At 34.1% G+C, this 17,200-nt stretch overlaps 1 protein-coding gene across 9 annotated transcripts in view; it reads right to left on the reverse strand.

The window, feature by feature from the left end:
- DOCK4 (dedicator of cytokinesis 4) overlaps positions 1-17,200 on the reverse strand; it is a 553,335-nt gene that overhangs the window by 312,317 nt on the left and 223,818 nt on the right. For 8 of the 9 annotated variants that reach the window (XM_007504147.3, XM_056799554.1, XM_001366207.5 and 5 more), the window contains exons 4-6: positions 15,516-15,571; positions 10,058-10,154; positions 154-302 (exon numbers count right to left, since the gene is read on the reverse strand). In XM_007504147.3, the coding sequence (XP_007504209.1) occupies positions 154-302; positions 10,058-10,154; positions 15,516-15,571 (302 nt within the window). Of the gene's footprint in view, positions 1-153; positions 303-3,084; positions 3,146-10,057; positions 10,155-15,515; positions 15,572-17,200 lie in introns of those variants that run through there. The other variant, XM_056799556.1, reaches the window with a different exon arrangement.

The raw sequence follows: 17,200 nt of genomic DNA on the forward strand, positions 1-17,200 counted from the left end.
AGAGAATAAATGATTTGCCCAAGGGCACAAAGTCAATAAAACAGGAGAAAGCTGCATATGGTTCTTTTAGAAACTACAATCATACACTATCTATCCTTGCTTAGTTTCTATTATGCTTAATTACTTGAAATTTCTTCTGCTATTATTACTCACTCATTGCCCCAGTCCAGGCGAGCAGTAATATGCCTCTTCACATCTTTCATACGGTCATGGGTGAGATGGCCAACTAATACTTGGCGTCGTAGGTCTAGGATTTCATTCATTATATGCCACAGTCGGTGGAAGAGATCACCTTCATTTCTCTAAAAGATATCCAAAGGAGGAGAAATTCATTAATTAATTCCAAAAACCAAGATCTTTACAGTCAATAGATTAATTAGCTAGTTTCTAAATTATGGCATACACACATGCATAGAATTCATTACAATTAATAAAGCATTTGTACTGCATAGAGAACTATGATAGGTAGGGGGGCAATAAAAATTTAAATAAAACATGATCTTCAGAATTATATTACTTATAAGCTAGTGATACATATATAGGTGACTATAATATATATGTCTATTCAATTTTATTTTCTACTACTTTCTAAGACAATTTTCTCAGTGGCCCACATACAGTCCAGGCTCTGCAATTTGCTCATGCTGTTTCTTCTTAAAAACTGCTGAAATTCACTCTTCTCTGCTGCTCAGCCCTATCTGCTATTCAGGTCACAGACCAAAAATCACTTCCTCAACAATCCCTTCTCTACTCTTCCTCCTCTTTCCTTTCTCTAAACTCCTAATGACCTTTGTGAAAGAATACTCCTTCTTGAAAACTCTGCAGCCTTTTAATTCAATCACCCTCTATGTAGATGGTTCTCAGATCTCCTTGTCGAGTTCTAACTTCTCTCCCAACCTTCAGTCTCACATCTCCAACTGTCTAGTAAATATCTTGAACTGCATTTCCTATCAAAATCAATACCTAAATGATTTTTCCTGAAAACTCTCCCCTCTTCCTCACTTCATTATTACTGTCAGGAAAGCTTCAAAATCTAGGTGTCATCCTTAACTCCTAATTCTCTCATCTCTGTATCCAATCAGTTCCCAAATTCTACAATTACAGGCATAATTCTACTTATATATCTGTCATATATGGCCCCTTCTCTCCTCTGACACTATCAAATTCATGAAGGTCCCCAACCTTTAACACCTGGATTGTTCCAAATAGCTACTGGTTAGTGTCTATCCCATATTTTGCCCTATACCAATCCATCCCTGACCCAGCTGTCAAAATGATCTTAACACACAGCTCTGAACTATCACTCTCCCTCTCACTGAATAAACTTCAGTAGCTCACTATCATCCCTTCACAACCCGGCTCCTTCCTTTCTTTCTAGTCTTATGCCATATGCTCCTCCAAATACTCTATGATTTAGTAACACTAGTTTCCTTGCTAGTCTTCTCATATGGCACTCCATCTCCTCATTCTAAACTTTTTCATTGGCTAGCCACCCATGCCTGGAGTAGTCTCCCTTCTCACCTCTGCCTCTTGGCTTCCCTAGCTTCCTTCAGGTCCCAGCTGAAGGGACCATCTTGTGCAGGGAAGCCTTTCCCAGTCCTCCTAACTCTTAGCATTTCACCTCTAAAATTACCCCCAATGTATCCCTCATACGTTGTTTGTTCAGAATAGGCTGCATACTATCTCCCTCAATTGGGTGTAAGGTCCTTAACTAGTTTTTCCCCTTTCTTTGTATCCTTAGCAAAGTGCTTGGCACATAGTAGATATTTAACAAAGGTACATAGCTTAACTTAACTTACTGACAGTTGACTTATTGAGATTCTAACTCAACTACTGATCTGTCCAAAAGACTTTTGCACTTGAATTCAAGTCTTTTATTTTCTAGATCTTTCACTGATACTTAAATCTGAAGCTTGAGGTAGTATATATTATAGATTTCCTAGATCTTTTATCTGGCTTGCCTCTTTGAATCTAGCAAAGTATCACAATAAGAGGCAGTCCCTTCTTTTGCCACTATCTCAGTCTTAGCTTCTTCTTTTCTCATTTCCTAACATATCTTGACTATCACATTCCTGAAGTGTGATATAATAAGAAACTATGAAACATTACTTTATAAGATTAATAGAGGAAAAGAAAATATGTCAATTCAAAAGCAGTCCCACAGCCTAATTTAGTAGCCTCTCTGAGAGGTGTTGTTGGCTACTGCTGCTGCTGCTGCTGCTGCTGCTACTACTCACACATATAAACCTAATATGCTTACTTGAAGGCTGTTTCCAAAAGGGTAGCTGCTACATCAGTTTCTAGAGATAGTCCTGTTAGCTTTTGCTTCTGAATCCCACTAACCCCTACCATTAACCTTCCAATTAACAATCATCTGGTAAAATTAATTTATTCTTGATAAAGGCATTTACTAATATGCAATAGTAAAAAAATGGTTGACACAAAATAATCCTTTAATGAGAAAAATCCTAGAGTATGCCAGTACATATATATATATATATAATGTGTATATATGTGTGAGAAAGACAGATATATAGATAGTATAGATAGATTAGATAGACACATAGATAGATGATAAAGAAAGAGCTAAAGAGATAGAGACAGACAAAAGAAAGATATCTATCTATTCCACAGAAAGATTGGGTTAAAAGTTAGATGAAATTAGTAGTGAAGGACACATATAGAGAACATGTGTAAAAAATGGGTAACCAACAACTCCTAATACCAAAGACTTTTCTTCCTTTGTAGAGTCTCATGCAGCTAATGGGACCCAGCCCTGTTTATAGAAGGTACAGTTTTTTCTTTACAGTGGGGTGGGTGCCCAGCACATATGACTTTTTTTGGTCCAAACTTAATAATTCTCTCCATCGTTAAAATTCATATTCCATGAAGCTTTTTCTTTCCTCACGTAACTATCTTTTTTTTGTACCTATGTATCCTTACTGTGGTTCCCTATTTCCAGTAAGATGAATTTTCTCATACCAGTCTGGATGTGCAAGACAAGGTCACTGAGGATTTGGGGAAGGTAACTGTAACTTTGAAAACTCAATGCTTACTTCTAGGAGACTAGTCAACTAAACTTACAAAGTTCTCAGGTTCAAGTCAGATCTCTGGACTGATGTTTTTAACACCCTTCTGAGTTACCTTTTTAAAAAAGATACATGAACAATGTTAGCATGACGAGAATTCAGAGATCACCATTCCTGCTAAAATATTTTTATAGTTAAAAAAAAAAAAAGCTATCCTGACACAACTATCAACTTTTATGTGATGGATAAGTTTTCAGTTGGCAAAGAGGTTTCGTGATAGCTGGCATTACCTATTTAAAAATGCACTTAAACACTTTCTACATCATTAAACAGAAGTGAGCAGTCTCAATGCATTTCATAAACTGTCACCAACAGAGAGAAGAGAAAACCAAATATATTTGTAGAAAGGTAATAATTGGAAGCAAAAAATCCAACCTATACAGTATTAACTTTCAGCTGCATCACTTGACTGAAATGTCTTTTTTCCCAAAATTACCAATGTTCTTTTAATTGCCAAGTGTCCTGATTTTTTCTCAAACCTTTTCCTCCTCAACCTTTTCACAGGTTTACACTGTTGTGGAACCTCTAATCCCAAATAAGCACTCTTCTCCAGGTTTTAATGACATTTCTCTCTCCCCAGGTTCTACCTTTATGATGACTCATGAGTTTCATTTGTTCAATTTTCATCCAAATTATTCCAACTAAACATAAGAATCCCTAGAGGTGCTATCCTTGGTTGTCTTCTCTTCTCCCTGTATGCTTCTCACTCAAAATAAAATTAGTTTCCATTGGTTCACTTATCTCTATGGAAATCACTTGCTAGTCATTAGTCTTCTCTTTTCTCTCCTGAGGGCATCTTGTATCAACAACTTGCTCTCATACACCTTAAATTGCATATCTGAAAGTATTTCAAACTCAACATGTCCAAAACAGAGCTCATTATCTTCTTCCTAAAACTCTTACATCTTCTGAACTTCCCTATTACTGGGGAGAGCACATATAAGATGGCCAAGATCATAATCTTGATGTCATCCTTGAATCATCACTGTCTCAATCCTTATATTCAATATATTGTCAAGTCTTATTGTTTCTATACTCTCCCTCTCTTCTCTGATACAGCCACTATTCTATATAATCTCTTATCCCTTCATAGCTGGATTATTGTGATAACTGATAGATGATCTCTCTGCCTCATTTTCTCTATCTGTAATTTATCTTCAAAGGACTAAACTGATTTTCCAAAGTGTATGTCTGACCATGTCACCACCATCCCTATTTAATAAACTCCCATCAAGTACGTTTCTAAACATAGGTATACTATCATAACAATGACAGATGAATACTGAGTCCATCAGTCAAAACTTCAAGACACTGTATTTCCTCTGATGCCATTCTACTAAATCATACAATGCACTTAACAGAGAAACACCATTCCAGTTTCTATTTGTCCTATTATGTAAAATGGGATTAAAGTGAATTCATTTTTTATTTTGTTCTGAAATATTTTTATATTTTGATAAAGAACTTATTTTACATTAAACAATTTTTCAGATAAAAACAAATGTAGCTCCCTATTACTTCCAGAAACCAACATAAAATGTTCTTTTTTATTTAGAATTTAAACTCAAGACATTGCCCCATTCCAATCTTCTTATATTTCAATTCCTCCATGTGGTTTAATATCCAGCTATATCTGCCCCTTGATAATCCCTCAAATGGGACATTGCAGCTTTTTCATTCTATATCTTTTCAATTTTTCATGTCTGGAATGCTAGCCTTCTTTGTTTCTTTCTTCTGAGTTCCCTGAGTTTACTTCAACATTCAACTGAAATCTCACTATCTGCAGCAGCCTTTTTTCAGTGTACTTCATACTTGTACCTTCCCTCTCTTATATACTTTGTAAAATTTTCTTTTGGGGGAGGGGATCTTCTCCATTAGAATGTCAATTCCTTGGCATGAGGAACATTATTTTGTCTGTCTTTGTATGTCCACTCCTTAGAGTAGTCTCTAAAACCAAGGGTATAATATAGATCCTTAGCCTGACCATGAAAATCATATAATTTGTGCTGAGAATGTAGTTCAACCTTAATTTTTTTCACATGTAGAAGATAATTGACATCTATGCCAAGCCGAGAGGTTGCAGAAGGCATTAATTAATCTCAAATAACTGTGTCAGAGAAGAACAATAAATACAGAGAGCTTCTGACTTTCCCAGACGTCAATATAGCTACCCCGGTGTACTTCCCCACACACGTGACTTTTTAGCTGCCTTTTACATGTTGTCTTCCCTCACAAGAACGTAAGTAAGCTCCTTAAGAATAGAAACTGTCCTATTTTGCTTGGATTTGCATCCCCTGGGTTTAGCACAGTCCCAGGCACAGAATAAATGGTTATAAATGATTGCTGCCTTCCTGTCTAACCAGTACATTCAATATCATTATCATCAACCTCACACATTAATATAGTGTCTTACACTTCCCAAAACACTACCCTCAAAATAACCCTGGCTGGTAGGTATTACACAAATATTTTCATCACCTGAGAAAAGAAATTAAGCCTCAGAGACATTTGACTTAGAAAGATTTTTGCAGGATAAAAACTGATGATAAGTGATAGAGTCATTATCTAAATGCTTGCCTTCTGAGACCAATAAATGTACCTACTATTTGTGTATATATACATATATATGGATGTATAGACACATAATTATTGGTAAGTATATGTATACATGTGTAGGTACACATATAAATTTCAGAGATGCAACATTCATGGATGACTATATGTGCACACTTATGCATATTTACATATATCCATTATGTGTTTGTATATTAATTTGTATATACATATATATTAAACATATATACTTTGTATGTACATTTTAATGTACAGCTATACCTCAAAAAGTTTATGTTATGTTGCAGAGATTTGACACTTACTGGTGAATATATATATACTATATTAAATATATACATATAATTATATATATAATATAATATTAATATTTACATAGTATGTATTTAATATAGAACAATAATAGATTATTATAGTACATATAATTGAATAAGATATAATTGATATAGCATATTAAATACATATAAATAAATATATACATAAACATTATATTATATATATATATTCATCAATAATTATTGTATCTCTGGAATAGAATGGAAACTTTTGACAAGGGATCTCATTTTTGTTTCTGTATTCCTAGTACCTAGCAGAGTGCTTAACACATAAGTAGGCATATGACATTTTAAAGATGAAAATGACAATTTGGAGTTGAGGGCAGTGACCAAGATGGCTAGGAGACTGAATCAAGGAAATCCAATGAAAACACTAGGAATGTTTAACTTAGTCAAGGAGTAATCTGATCACTGTTCTCAAGTATTTGACAAGAAATCTATGGAAGAGGGATTAAATTTGTTTGGCTCAACACCAGAATTTAGAATAAAAACAAAAGCAAAGTACATTTAAGTGGCACTTTAAAGTTTACAAGCACTTTTCTCAGGGCAATCCTGAGAGTTTTGTAATGAAATTCCTATCTTCATTTTATAGATGAAAACATTAAAGCACAAGGAGGCTAAATTACTTGCTCAGAGTAACAAAACTATTAAAACAAGCCATGATTCAAATTCAGGTTTGAGGCTAAAACTCCTATTATAAACTATGATTTTAAAATCTTACTATTATCAACAATAACAGCTAGCATTAATAAAGCGTGTTAGGGTTTTCAAAGCAATCTACAAATATTATCCCATCATATCCTCACAAAAATTCTGGGAAGCAGATGCTATTATTATTATTTCTATTTTAAATTTGAGAAAATTAGGGCAGAAGTTTAGTAATTTGCCCAAGATTGTACAACTAGTCTGTTTATGGTTGGCTTTGAACTCAGAGATTCCTGAGTCTAAGTCCTGAGCTTTATTGACCATGTAACTTAGCTGCCTCACCTACTCTGTTGCCTCTCAACAGTAATAGCTCAATACTACTTAGCTCTTACAAAACTATAGGTCGATTTCTCCACAATAACTTTATAAGGTAAATAGTATTGAATATTATTATCCTTACTATATTTGTCAGATGAAGAAACTGAGGTTTAGCAAGGTTAAATGATTTGTCCAGGGTCATCCTGTCTGCAAGCAAAGATGGAGCTCATTTTTTGATTTGAAGACCAGACTCTATGCAATATTCCATGGTACTTCTAAAGCCAATTATTAGCAGAGAGAGAGTGATTATCATCATGACTACTTGTCCATCCCCAAATATACTCTATATGTTTTCTCTTGATAATAACTCTCCCATTCAAGCCTTTCCTTCTTCCTCAAAAACCTATCCTTATCCTCTCCCCAACTTCTCTGAATCCTGTTGGATGTACTGAAATGCCTACTGTGTTCTCCCTCATCTTCATATTTTCATAATTGTGTCTATATTTTATTCTAGTAATAAACTTACACATAAATTTTCCAAGGAGGCATGATTCATGTTGTCTTTGTTTCCTTTTCCCTCCCTCTCCCAGAGTTATCATGTAATTCCACTGGGTTATACATGTTCATCTTCATATTCTGAAAGTCTCTTTTCTAAACCAATTGTAGCACATTGTATCCATCTTATTATACATTTGTTACATACAATTCCTTGTTTTCTGTCTACTTGTGGACTTCTTTTCCCCCCAAAGCAGCCAGAGTCATGTTTTGTGCACATTAGGCATTTAAGTATGTTTTTGTAAATAAATGGATGTATATACATTTATTGCTCAATCCCACATTCCAACAACTGTGCTGTAGTACAAGAATGTCAAGGAGCTAGATAAAAGCCCTGCAATGGAATCTGCTCCCTGATTGGCTCTGCGAAGTTGGTCAAATCAATTAACATCACTGAGCATCACTTCCTTCATCTGAAGTCAAAGAGTTGGATGAGACAATCTGGATTCGTTCTTCAGATAGAAAATGTTGTAATACTAAGGTTCAGGGGGTAAATTCCTCCATTGGAAATACTTGCTAGTGTTCCTGTGAGGTATCAATATTCCTCACACTCCCACCTATCTTTCCCTTTTCTACTCTGTCACAGAATGAGATTGCCCTGAGTCTATTTCTGCTGAGATAAGCACCTGCCAGTCTCTGAGCTTTACATGAACCTATGCATATTGTGTTGGTGGTTGTACAGCTGCAATCCCCATTAATAAAGAACCATTACCTTTCAACAAGTAACTTCAGAAGTGGAAGTCAAGCCTATCTATCAATCTTATCTTCAAAGTGTAGTATCTAATTATCTTGTGCTTTATTTCTCTTTTTTCCCCAAGTCAATTATGGTGACTATTTTTAAATACTGCTGACTGCCATCTAGGAATAATATCAAGATTTCTCAGACACTAAGAAAATCTTTCTATTATTACTATTTATCATTCTCTGTTGCTCAGAACAAAGCAAGCTGTGAGTATTAGTTGACCTGCCTCTTGTGTTTGCCTTCTAGAGAGTGGTCAGCATGCATACATTGTTGGTCTCCAAATTAACCTACTGTGGCAAACAATGCTTCACTTTATTCCTTCCGTGAATTTTTCTCTAGTGAATTTAACTTGAAAGTCTGTATTGTATGATAACACATATATAACCTATATAATATTGCCTGCCATCTTTGGGAGGGGCAAAGGAAGGGAAAGTGAGGGAGGGAGGGAGAGAACATAGATCACAAAATTTCAGAAAAAAATTATTGTAAATAGTAGCAACATAGATCTTCAAAAGAGAAGTTCATACCTTAAAATGAAATGATGAATAACTATATCAAGCAAAATGCAATCCAACTTTTTTTTTAAAAAGGACAAAGATATAAAGCAAATCACTATCAGAGAAACTTTGTTCCAGATGACTGCAACAGACTGACCCCTTATCCAGGTGCACATAACAGACAGTAAGGATGCCTTGAATTTCACCTTCCTTTCAAATGATTTCTTTCATTTCTATTAAAAAATACCTATATGTCATTGTTTTAAGTTAAGAATTTTGCTTGGGCTTTGCTCATTTTTCAGTACAATATATTTTTGGTGCCTTTTTTTATTTCAGTCCAAAAATGGAATGGCTTTTCTTTAGCTGCCTGCAAGGCACAAGGTCCTTCAGGTCACTCTTATTTCTATTGTACTTTTCTCTTCATGCTAGCAAAGCTCACATTCTGACATTTAATATAGGACTGTTCTTGCTTCTCATACAAGGCTACTCAAGCTACCCTGCTGCAGAATACAAGGCTAGAGTACCAACATCAGTTATTTGACTACAGGAAGTTCTTCAGCTCTGTCTTTCCTTGATCAAGTACACTATTCAATTCCACAAGTAATACAGATCAGAAAAACTACTGCCCATTATTCCATTTCTATATACCTCATTCTAGGATTTTTTTTCTCCTTGGCACAATCCTTATAATATATCTTCTCAAAAGAAACACATCAGAATGATTTAAATTTATTATATATGCCCTCTGTCTCCTACAATAAAATCTAGGCTGACAATTTAATCATAATGCCTGATTAATTCTTTCTAATATATGTGGATTAAATAATTAACTAGCCTATCAGCTTACTCTGGTCATCATCTATAACTTGAGGCTTTTTAGAAGACAAAATACATCAAGTCTTTTTCCAATATAGTAGTGGAATGGGGTATTTTTATTAATGGAATATTCTGGATAATGGAGAACTACCATGGATGCTGTATTTTGATTTCCAAAAGGAAAGAGATTATGTTGATATACATTTAAGAGGAAAAGTGTGATGAACATAACATAATTTGATCTTTCATTTATGATTTAGAAGGCAATTCAGCTCTAGCAGGGATATGTAGAGAGTTTAAGATGACTGCAATCAGTTTTTACTGAAGTTGCGAAAGAAGGACTTAAAGGCATCCAAATACACTCACTAGCAACAATAACTCACCTTCAGAAAATTTATCATTTAAAGATATGCACAGTTATTGAAGTTTCTGATAGCTTATTTCAAACTATTTTCTTCCAGAACAACAATACCATAAAAAACTAATTACCACATAAAGTTGCTTCCACATGGTTCCCCAGTCTCTTAAAGTTGATGTCATTTCTGTGATAACGGAGTCTTCTGTTGGAATTACCATTTCAAACTGCCTGTGATATTGAAAATATATTTTAAAAAATACCCACAACAGTATTATCAAATACTATAGACAATAATCTTGTTTTATGTATCACAATGGGAAAATTGGGGAAGGGGAAGACTCCTGATCATTATTTCGATCTGCCGATGATTACCGCTTTCTGGTTTTAAAGAAACATTAGGTTTAGAGGGAAAATCCAACATCCTAAGCTGTTATTTAAAAACCTCTGAAATCTAGCACACATCAATCTTTCCAGAATATATGATGTTGTTACAATTCTTAATTTAAGCAGAATCATAGGCAAACTAACCCACTAGCTGTTCCACCAACTCAGCACCCATATTTCCCATCTCTATTCCTTTTAAAAAGTTGTTCCATAGAATCAAATTGTACTCCATCCTCACTTCAGGTAAATCCAAATTCCTTTTGAGACTCAACTTACATATTTATATGAGAAATATTTTTATGCATGTCTTTGTTTAGAGTATTATTAATTTTTCCTCTCAATAAATCATCTTCTCCTTGCTTATCTGTACGCATATTGGGTCCTTGAGTAGAAGGTGAACTATTGGAGGACATGTACTATTTGATTTTTATCTTTGTATACTCAGAACTTGATAAAGTGCCCTATTTATTGTAGGTAATGTTTGTTGAATTGACTTGATTATTTGAGGATTTGGAATCAAAGATGCTATACTTGAGGCATCTAGGCAACTCAGTAGATTGAGAGCCAAGCCTAGAGATGAAGAGCTCTATATTCAAATTTAGCCACAAACACTTCCTAGCTAGGAAAATCACTTAACCCCAATTGTACAGCCTTTACTACTCTCCTGCTTTGAAACCAATATACAATATTTATTCTAAGATGTAAGGTAAAGGGAGAGAGGGAAGAGGGAGAGAGAAGGAAGGAGGGAGGGAGAGATTTAGACAGAGACAGAGAGATGCCATAATTATATTTTAATATTTGGCCTCAAATTCCATCCCTAGTAATGATACTCTATTGATTTTATTTGCTATATTTTACTTATATTTATTTTAAAGTGTTAGGGTTTTTGGCCTTACTTTCCGTCCTTTATACTATTATTTGATAAATCTCTAGTTGACAACATCCATATACTGAAAAATATTTATCACAATATATCCTAGGGAATATTAAAATGAATTTTGGAGGGAGGGAGTAAGAGGAGGAAGAGTGATTTTATCATTAAGTTTCTTTGCAATACAGAAGAAATAAGAGATGGAAAGAAAAAGACAGATTTTATTTCATCTTCTATTATTATTAATATTGCTTTGTAGGAACATATTATTATCCCAGCCCTCAAAGTCTTTGATTATCTAATTCTATGACTCAAAATGAATAGGAGTCCATTTTTGTCAAGTTTGATTTTCTCAAGGATAACAGGTAGGGATGACCCAGAAGAAAAGATAATAGGATAGATTCAAACCAAGAGATTAAAATAAGAGATGAAATTCAATGCCTGATGCTAATAACAGTTCTGAAGTCTCTTTCACAGGAAATCACTAAAATAGCTCAAATTGATATTTTTTTAAAGTTTCATTAAAGGCACTTAGAATAGTAAAGCACACATTGAGTACTCTTCACCACAGGAGTCTGAGCTCTTCATTTCAGAGGGCTGGTGTAATTATGCCTCCTGTGTGATGGTTCTCCTTTTTACAGTAATAAAAAAAAGTGTTAAAACTATAAAACTGGGCACCTAAAATAAAAAAAAAAAAACAAATACTTATGAAAAGTGGCAAACCAACTTTGAGATAAAAGGGCTGGTTGGTTGATTCAGTAAAAAGCAACTTCTACAAGTCATATAGAATATTTCAATGAATACTAGAGTCATTTTGCTCTTGTAGTAGCTGTGATCCTTAAAGTGAATAACTCTTTAAACTGGGCCTAAAAAGCTGAAACTTGGAATGGTGGGAAAGGGAACAGTGAATCGCTCTAAAGAGCTGGGAATGACAATGGACCTTTAAAAAATATGATGACCTATTTTTGGTGCAGAATCAAAATTCTTTGATTGTTTACATACTACTTGAATTTAAAACTTCAAACCCCCTTTACATGGCTGTGAATATCTTGTCTTGAGAAGTCACTAATAATATAAATCAGTGTTATAGGGTAGAGGGCTGAAGTTGTTTTTTATGCTAAAATAAGAAGTCAGAAAGAGCAGCTGTATATGTTGCTTTAGGAAAATAAACACCTTCATGCCTGTGTCAAACTAAAATTGTCTTATTTGGTAGGCATCACCAATGCTTGAATGATCAGTCTTAACTGGAAAGTTAAGGTTGATTCAATTAGCTATTTAGAGGTGAATTTTTAATATGTTAACATGAAAGCAGAAGAGAATAGAGTTGGTTTAAAATATTCCAAATTGTAAAGGCCATACTGGGATAACTTGCTCAAAGAAGACTGTAAGTTAATAAGGCATATGCCCTCCAGACTTTTTTCCACATTAAAGTTGTCTCTTCTATGTTATAATTTGATATGATATTATATGCTTACATATAATATCCATATGATTGTCAGTCAATTTGACTGGTACAAATACTGATTACAGTTCTATTCTTTTTTGTTTTTTTTCCTTAAAATCTTGTTTTTTGTCTAAGAATTGATAATAAATATGGGTTTCAAGGCAGAAGAATGGAAAAGAGTAGACAATTGGGGTTAAGTGACTTGCCCAGTGCCACAAGGCTATAAAGTCTCTAAATTATATTTGAATCCAGGACCTGCCATTTCTATCCTGGCTCTCTATCCATTGAGCCACGTAGCTGCCATTTATTCTTAAAATATTACTGGATGAATCATTATTGTGCTCCATGCCCATAATTAAGTTGGTTACTGTTCCATTTGGCCAAAATGTAGATGAGAATCTTAAACATCCCCAGAGGTATGGAAACTCTGCTTTTCTTACATCTGGCATAGAAAACTCATATTTCTAACTATAATCAACATCATGGATATAGTAAAAGGGGACTTGAATGTGAAATTGGTATGACTCTACGCCTAACAAAAGCTGGCATAAAACATTTTATAGTTGAGATAGTCTAATAAATACATAACTCTTCATCAATCTAGATTCTGAGTTCTATATTAAATTAATCTTTTTGAAAGAAAAAGACCCAGATCTCATTATCTTTATCCTTCACAGAAATGACTATACTGTTATGATTTAGTGCTATTATATTGGGAAGATAAGAGAATTTTCTCAACAGTAATTCTTCTTATTTTGCAAAACCAGGTTTAGATTTTGTAGAAAATGTCTTTTAAGTGAAGTTCCAAGTGAGAAATCCCCACTCAAGTTTAGGTTCAAGAAAAAAGTGTTTGCAGATAAAGGTTGCAGTTTCTTATCAGAAAGCAAAATACATGTAACTTCCTCAATCTCCCCACTTAAAAAACAAAACAAAATACAACAACAATAACAAAAAAAATAGCTGCCAGAATTCTTAGAGCCCAATTCACTGAATAAATGACAGTCATCAACTCATTCCTGGGATTATATATGTTTTCTTTTTTTTTAAACCTTTATTTTCTGCTTTAGTACTTATATTAAATTTATAAAGGCTAGGCAAATTGGGGTTACATGACTTAAGCCAGGTCACACAGCTAGGAAGTATCTGAGGCCAGATTTGAACTGAAGTTCTGACTCAAGCCTGGTGCTCTAACCATTGTGAAACTAGCCGCCTTATGTTTCTTTTAAATGATCTCTCTTCCTTCATTCAGTTTAAAGTGGCATTTACAGAGCTCATTAGCTGCCTAATCACCTCACCAAGTCCTCTCAGAAGTAGGTGGACATTTATCAGTAATAATAAAAAAGAAAACCCTCCAATTAAAAATCTTTATTTTTTACTTTCTTAGACATACACTATATTGAAGAGGGAAGAGTCAGAATTCACAACTGGAAGAAATGCTAGACATCACCTTGACCTTTCCTATCACTGCCCAGAAAAGGAGAGAGACGCAAGGAAATAAAATGATTTGCCAAAAGGCTCTCCTTACATAGGATCAGAGGAGGGAATGGAACCCAAGTTTTCTGACTCCGGAGCTGACATACTTTCTACAACACCAAATTCTTTGAACTAAGCAGGAAGACCATTTCAGAGAAGGTATTTTACAACTATTCTACAATCTAAAGATGTCTTTTTGAAGTAAATAAATATTAAGGATTTCATTTAGCTACTGCTTACGTGATTTCTGCAAGAGTTACTCATCATCTTCTTTTTTTTGGAGAGAAAGAAGGGATTTACAATTCTTTGTGTACATTGGCAATTTATCTAGAATTCACAGTTTTAGAGAGACTTTGAGACTTAGACTTAGGGAGTTACCTGGGGGCTCTGAGAAACCACTGAAAAACCCCATAGACATTACATGTAAGAAAGAGGACCTGAACCTAGGTCTTCTTCATTCTAAGACCAGCTTTCTATCCACTATGGTATGCTATCTCTAATTAATTTTGTAGAGAGAGAAGATCCAGATGGGGTATATTCATAATTTCAGATTAAAACAGGCAAAAACTATATCATTGAACTCATTATTGCAAGATTCAATTAATTCAGCTGTCATCAATACTATTATTAATAATTATTAATTAATAAATAATAATACAACTAAGTGGCACAGTGGCTAGAATGAGAAGCTGGAAACAGGAAAGCCTGCATTCAAAAACTGCCTCAGACACTTACCAGATGTGAGAACTTGGACAAGTCACTCTGTTTGCCTCAGTTTCCACAGCTATAAAATAGGGATCCTAAGAGCACCTACTTTCCAGGGTTGTTATGGAGATCAAACAAGATAATATTTAATAAACACTCAACACAGTGGCTGACACATAGCAGGTACTTTAAAATGTCAGCTATGGTTAATATTAATAATCATTCTGCTGTAATCATGGTCAAATAAGCCTTCATTCTGGTTCCATCCACCATTGTAACAATTTCAGTGGAAAATATCTATTGCCTTGCAATCTGCATAGGAATTTAAAAATATTAGTTGCAGAGTCAGCCAACTGGCTCAGTGGCTAGAGCAATGGACGTAGAGCCACAAAGACCTGAAGCACAACCCAGTCTTAGACACTTGTTAGCTGTGTGATTCCGAACAACTCACTTAAACCACTGTTTGCCTCAGATTCCACATCTTATAAAAATGGGGATAATAACCATGCCTATGTCCCAAGGCTATTGTGAGAATGTAATCAGATAATATTTGTAAAGTGCTTTGCAAATCTTAAAGCATCATGTAAATGAAATATAATACTATGGTTATATTAATTATTATTATTTGTTACTGAGATCCTTCTTAACATTGAAAATAAAGCCCATAAAAGTTCAAAATCAGATCTTAAAAAAACTAAAACTCATCTCTTACCCTTTGTTCTTGACACATGCATTTTTCAAGTGAATGTAGCTGGAAGGAAATATACCCTGGAAGAGAAAAAAATAGTTTTAATTATGATTCCCAAAAGATCCTGCAGCCAGCTGCTTATGATTAAGGCTGGATTGGTTTTCACAAGTCATGTGTATAATATCAGCCACAGAGCAACAAAGCTACCATGGACAAAATCTAAAAATTGCTACCATGTAATCTAAATAACCACATTCTACTCATTCTAGCCTATTTGTTCTCTTTTCAAACCCTTTCTATAATCACTTGTTCTCAAATTTGGGTGACTGTTTCAACAAAAATTAAAACCAAAGAATTAATCTTCTGAGAGAAAATAATATTCTTCAAATTGATTCAAAATAAGAGATGATTAGTATTTTACAGACAGTCTTTAACCCTCTCTTTTAGAATAGAAAACTAAAGTTTAGTTTTAAGAATTATTTAAATGCTAAATATTAATATTAAATAATCATTTAATTAATGGACTATTTTACTAGAATGCTTTTGCCCACCCAATCTGGCCCATCCTTCCACTAGGATATAAATAACCACTAGGCATTGAGGGTGACATCTATAAAATGGGCATCAGTTAAGACTTGTCCTGCCACTGCTGCTGATGAGTGGCCAGAAGCAATGTCAACCCACTGCTTTGTTTTGTTGACAACAGAGAAAAGGGAAAACAAATGAGAAATATCAAAAGGAGAGAAAAAGAAGCAACTTTCTTGTCCATTAGCTTACTGAACTTCCTAAATGTTTTTCAACTTGTCATCAAGTGACAAATGTAATGAAATATTCAGGCAAACAAATGCCAGTTGAATATTTTATTGCTGCATTAAAAATATAACCTAATAATTCCATTCAGTAGTAGGAAATGGATATAAAATAATCACCCATGCTTCTTTCCCAACATTTGTATTTGTCCCAATGTAAGAGAAAAACTATTGGACTTAATTTCTTTTCTTTTTTTTTTACAGCTCATTCTTTTTTTAATTATATTTTATTTGATCATTTCCAAGCATTATTCATTAAAGACATAGATCATTTTCTTTTCCTCCCCCCCACCCCCCATAGCCGACGCGTAAATCCACTGGGCATTACATGTTTTCTTGATTTGAACCCATTGCTATGTTGATAATATTTGCATTAGAGTGTTCATTTAGAGTCTCTCCTCTGTCATGTATTGGACTTAATTTTTATAAGATATTGAAAAAATAGCAATTGTCTGAACAGACCTTTCAAATAGTTTTTCCCCCCAACAACTAATTAAAAACTGAAGTGCACTTTAGATCTGAGTGGCAAATGTTAATGACAAAGTTAAGTAGATAAGTAGAAAATAAAGTGAGATGTTTTGTCTCTTAGATTCTCCTTTCTTTTAGAATAAGCTTTAAGAAAGAAAATTATGTGTAAATAGAAAAATGGGGAAGAGTATATTTAAACAAAAAAGGCAGATTAAAAATTATACTGTATGTGTATGTATGCATGTAAGAGGAAGAATGTTATAAAATCTACATCTTGTACCTATGATTAACTAGTTATTAAATGAAAAATTGGGAAAAGGTGAAAAGGTATTAGATTATAAAAATGGAGAAAAGAAATCAGTACAAGAGGGGGAGAAAAAAAGATTAGATGCATAACAACATTTTGTAGTAGCAATAAATTGCAAACAAAGT

The sequence above is a fragment of the Monodelphis domestica genome, chromosome 5, assembly GCF_027887165.1.
Source record: "Monodelphis domestica isolate mMonDom1 chromosome 5, mMonDom1.pri, whole genome shotgun sequence".
Classification (NCBI taxonomy): domain Eukaryota; kingdom Metazoa; phylum Chordata; class Mammalia; order Didelphimorphia; family Didelphidae; genus Monodelphis; species Monodelphis domestica.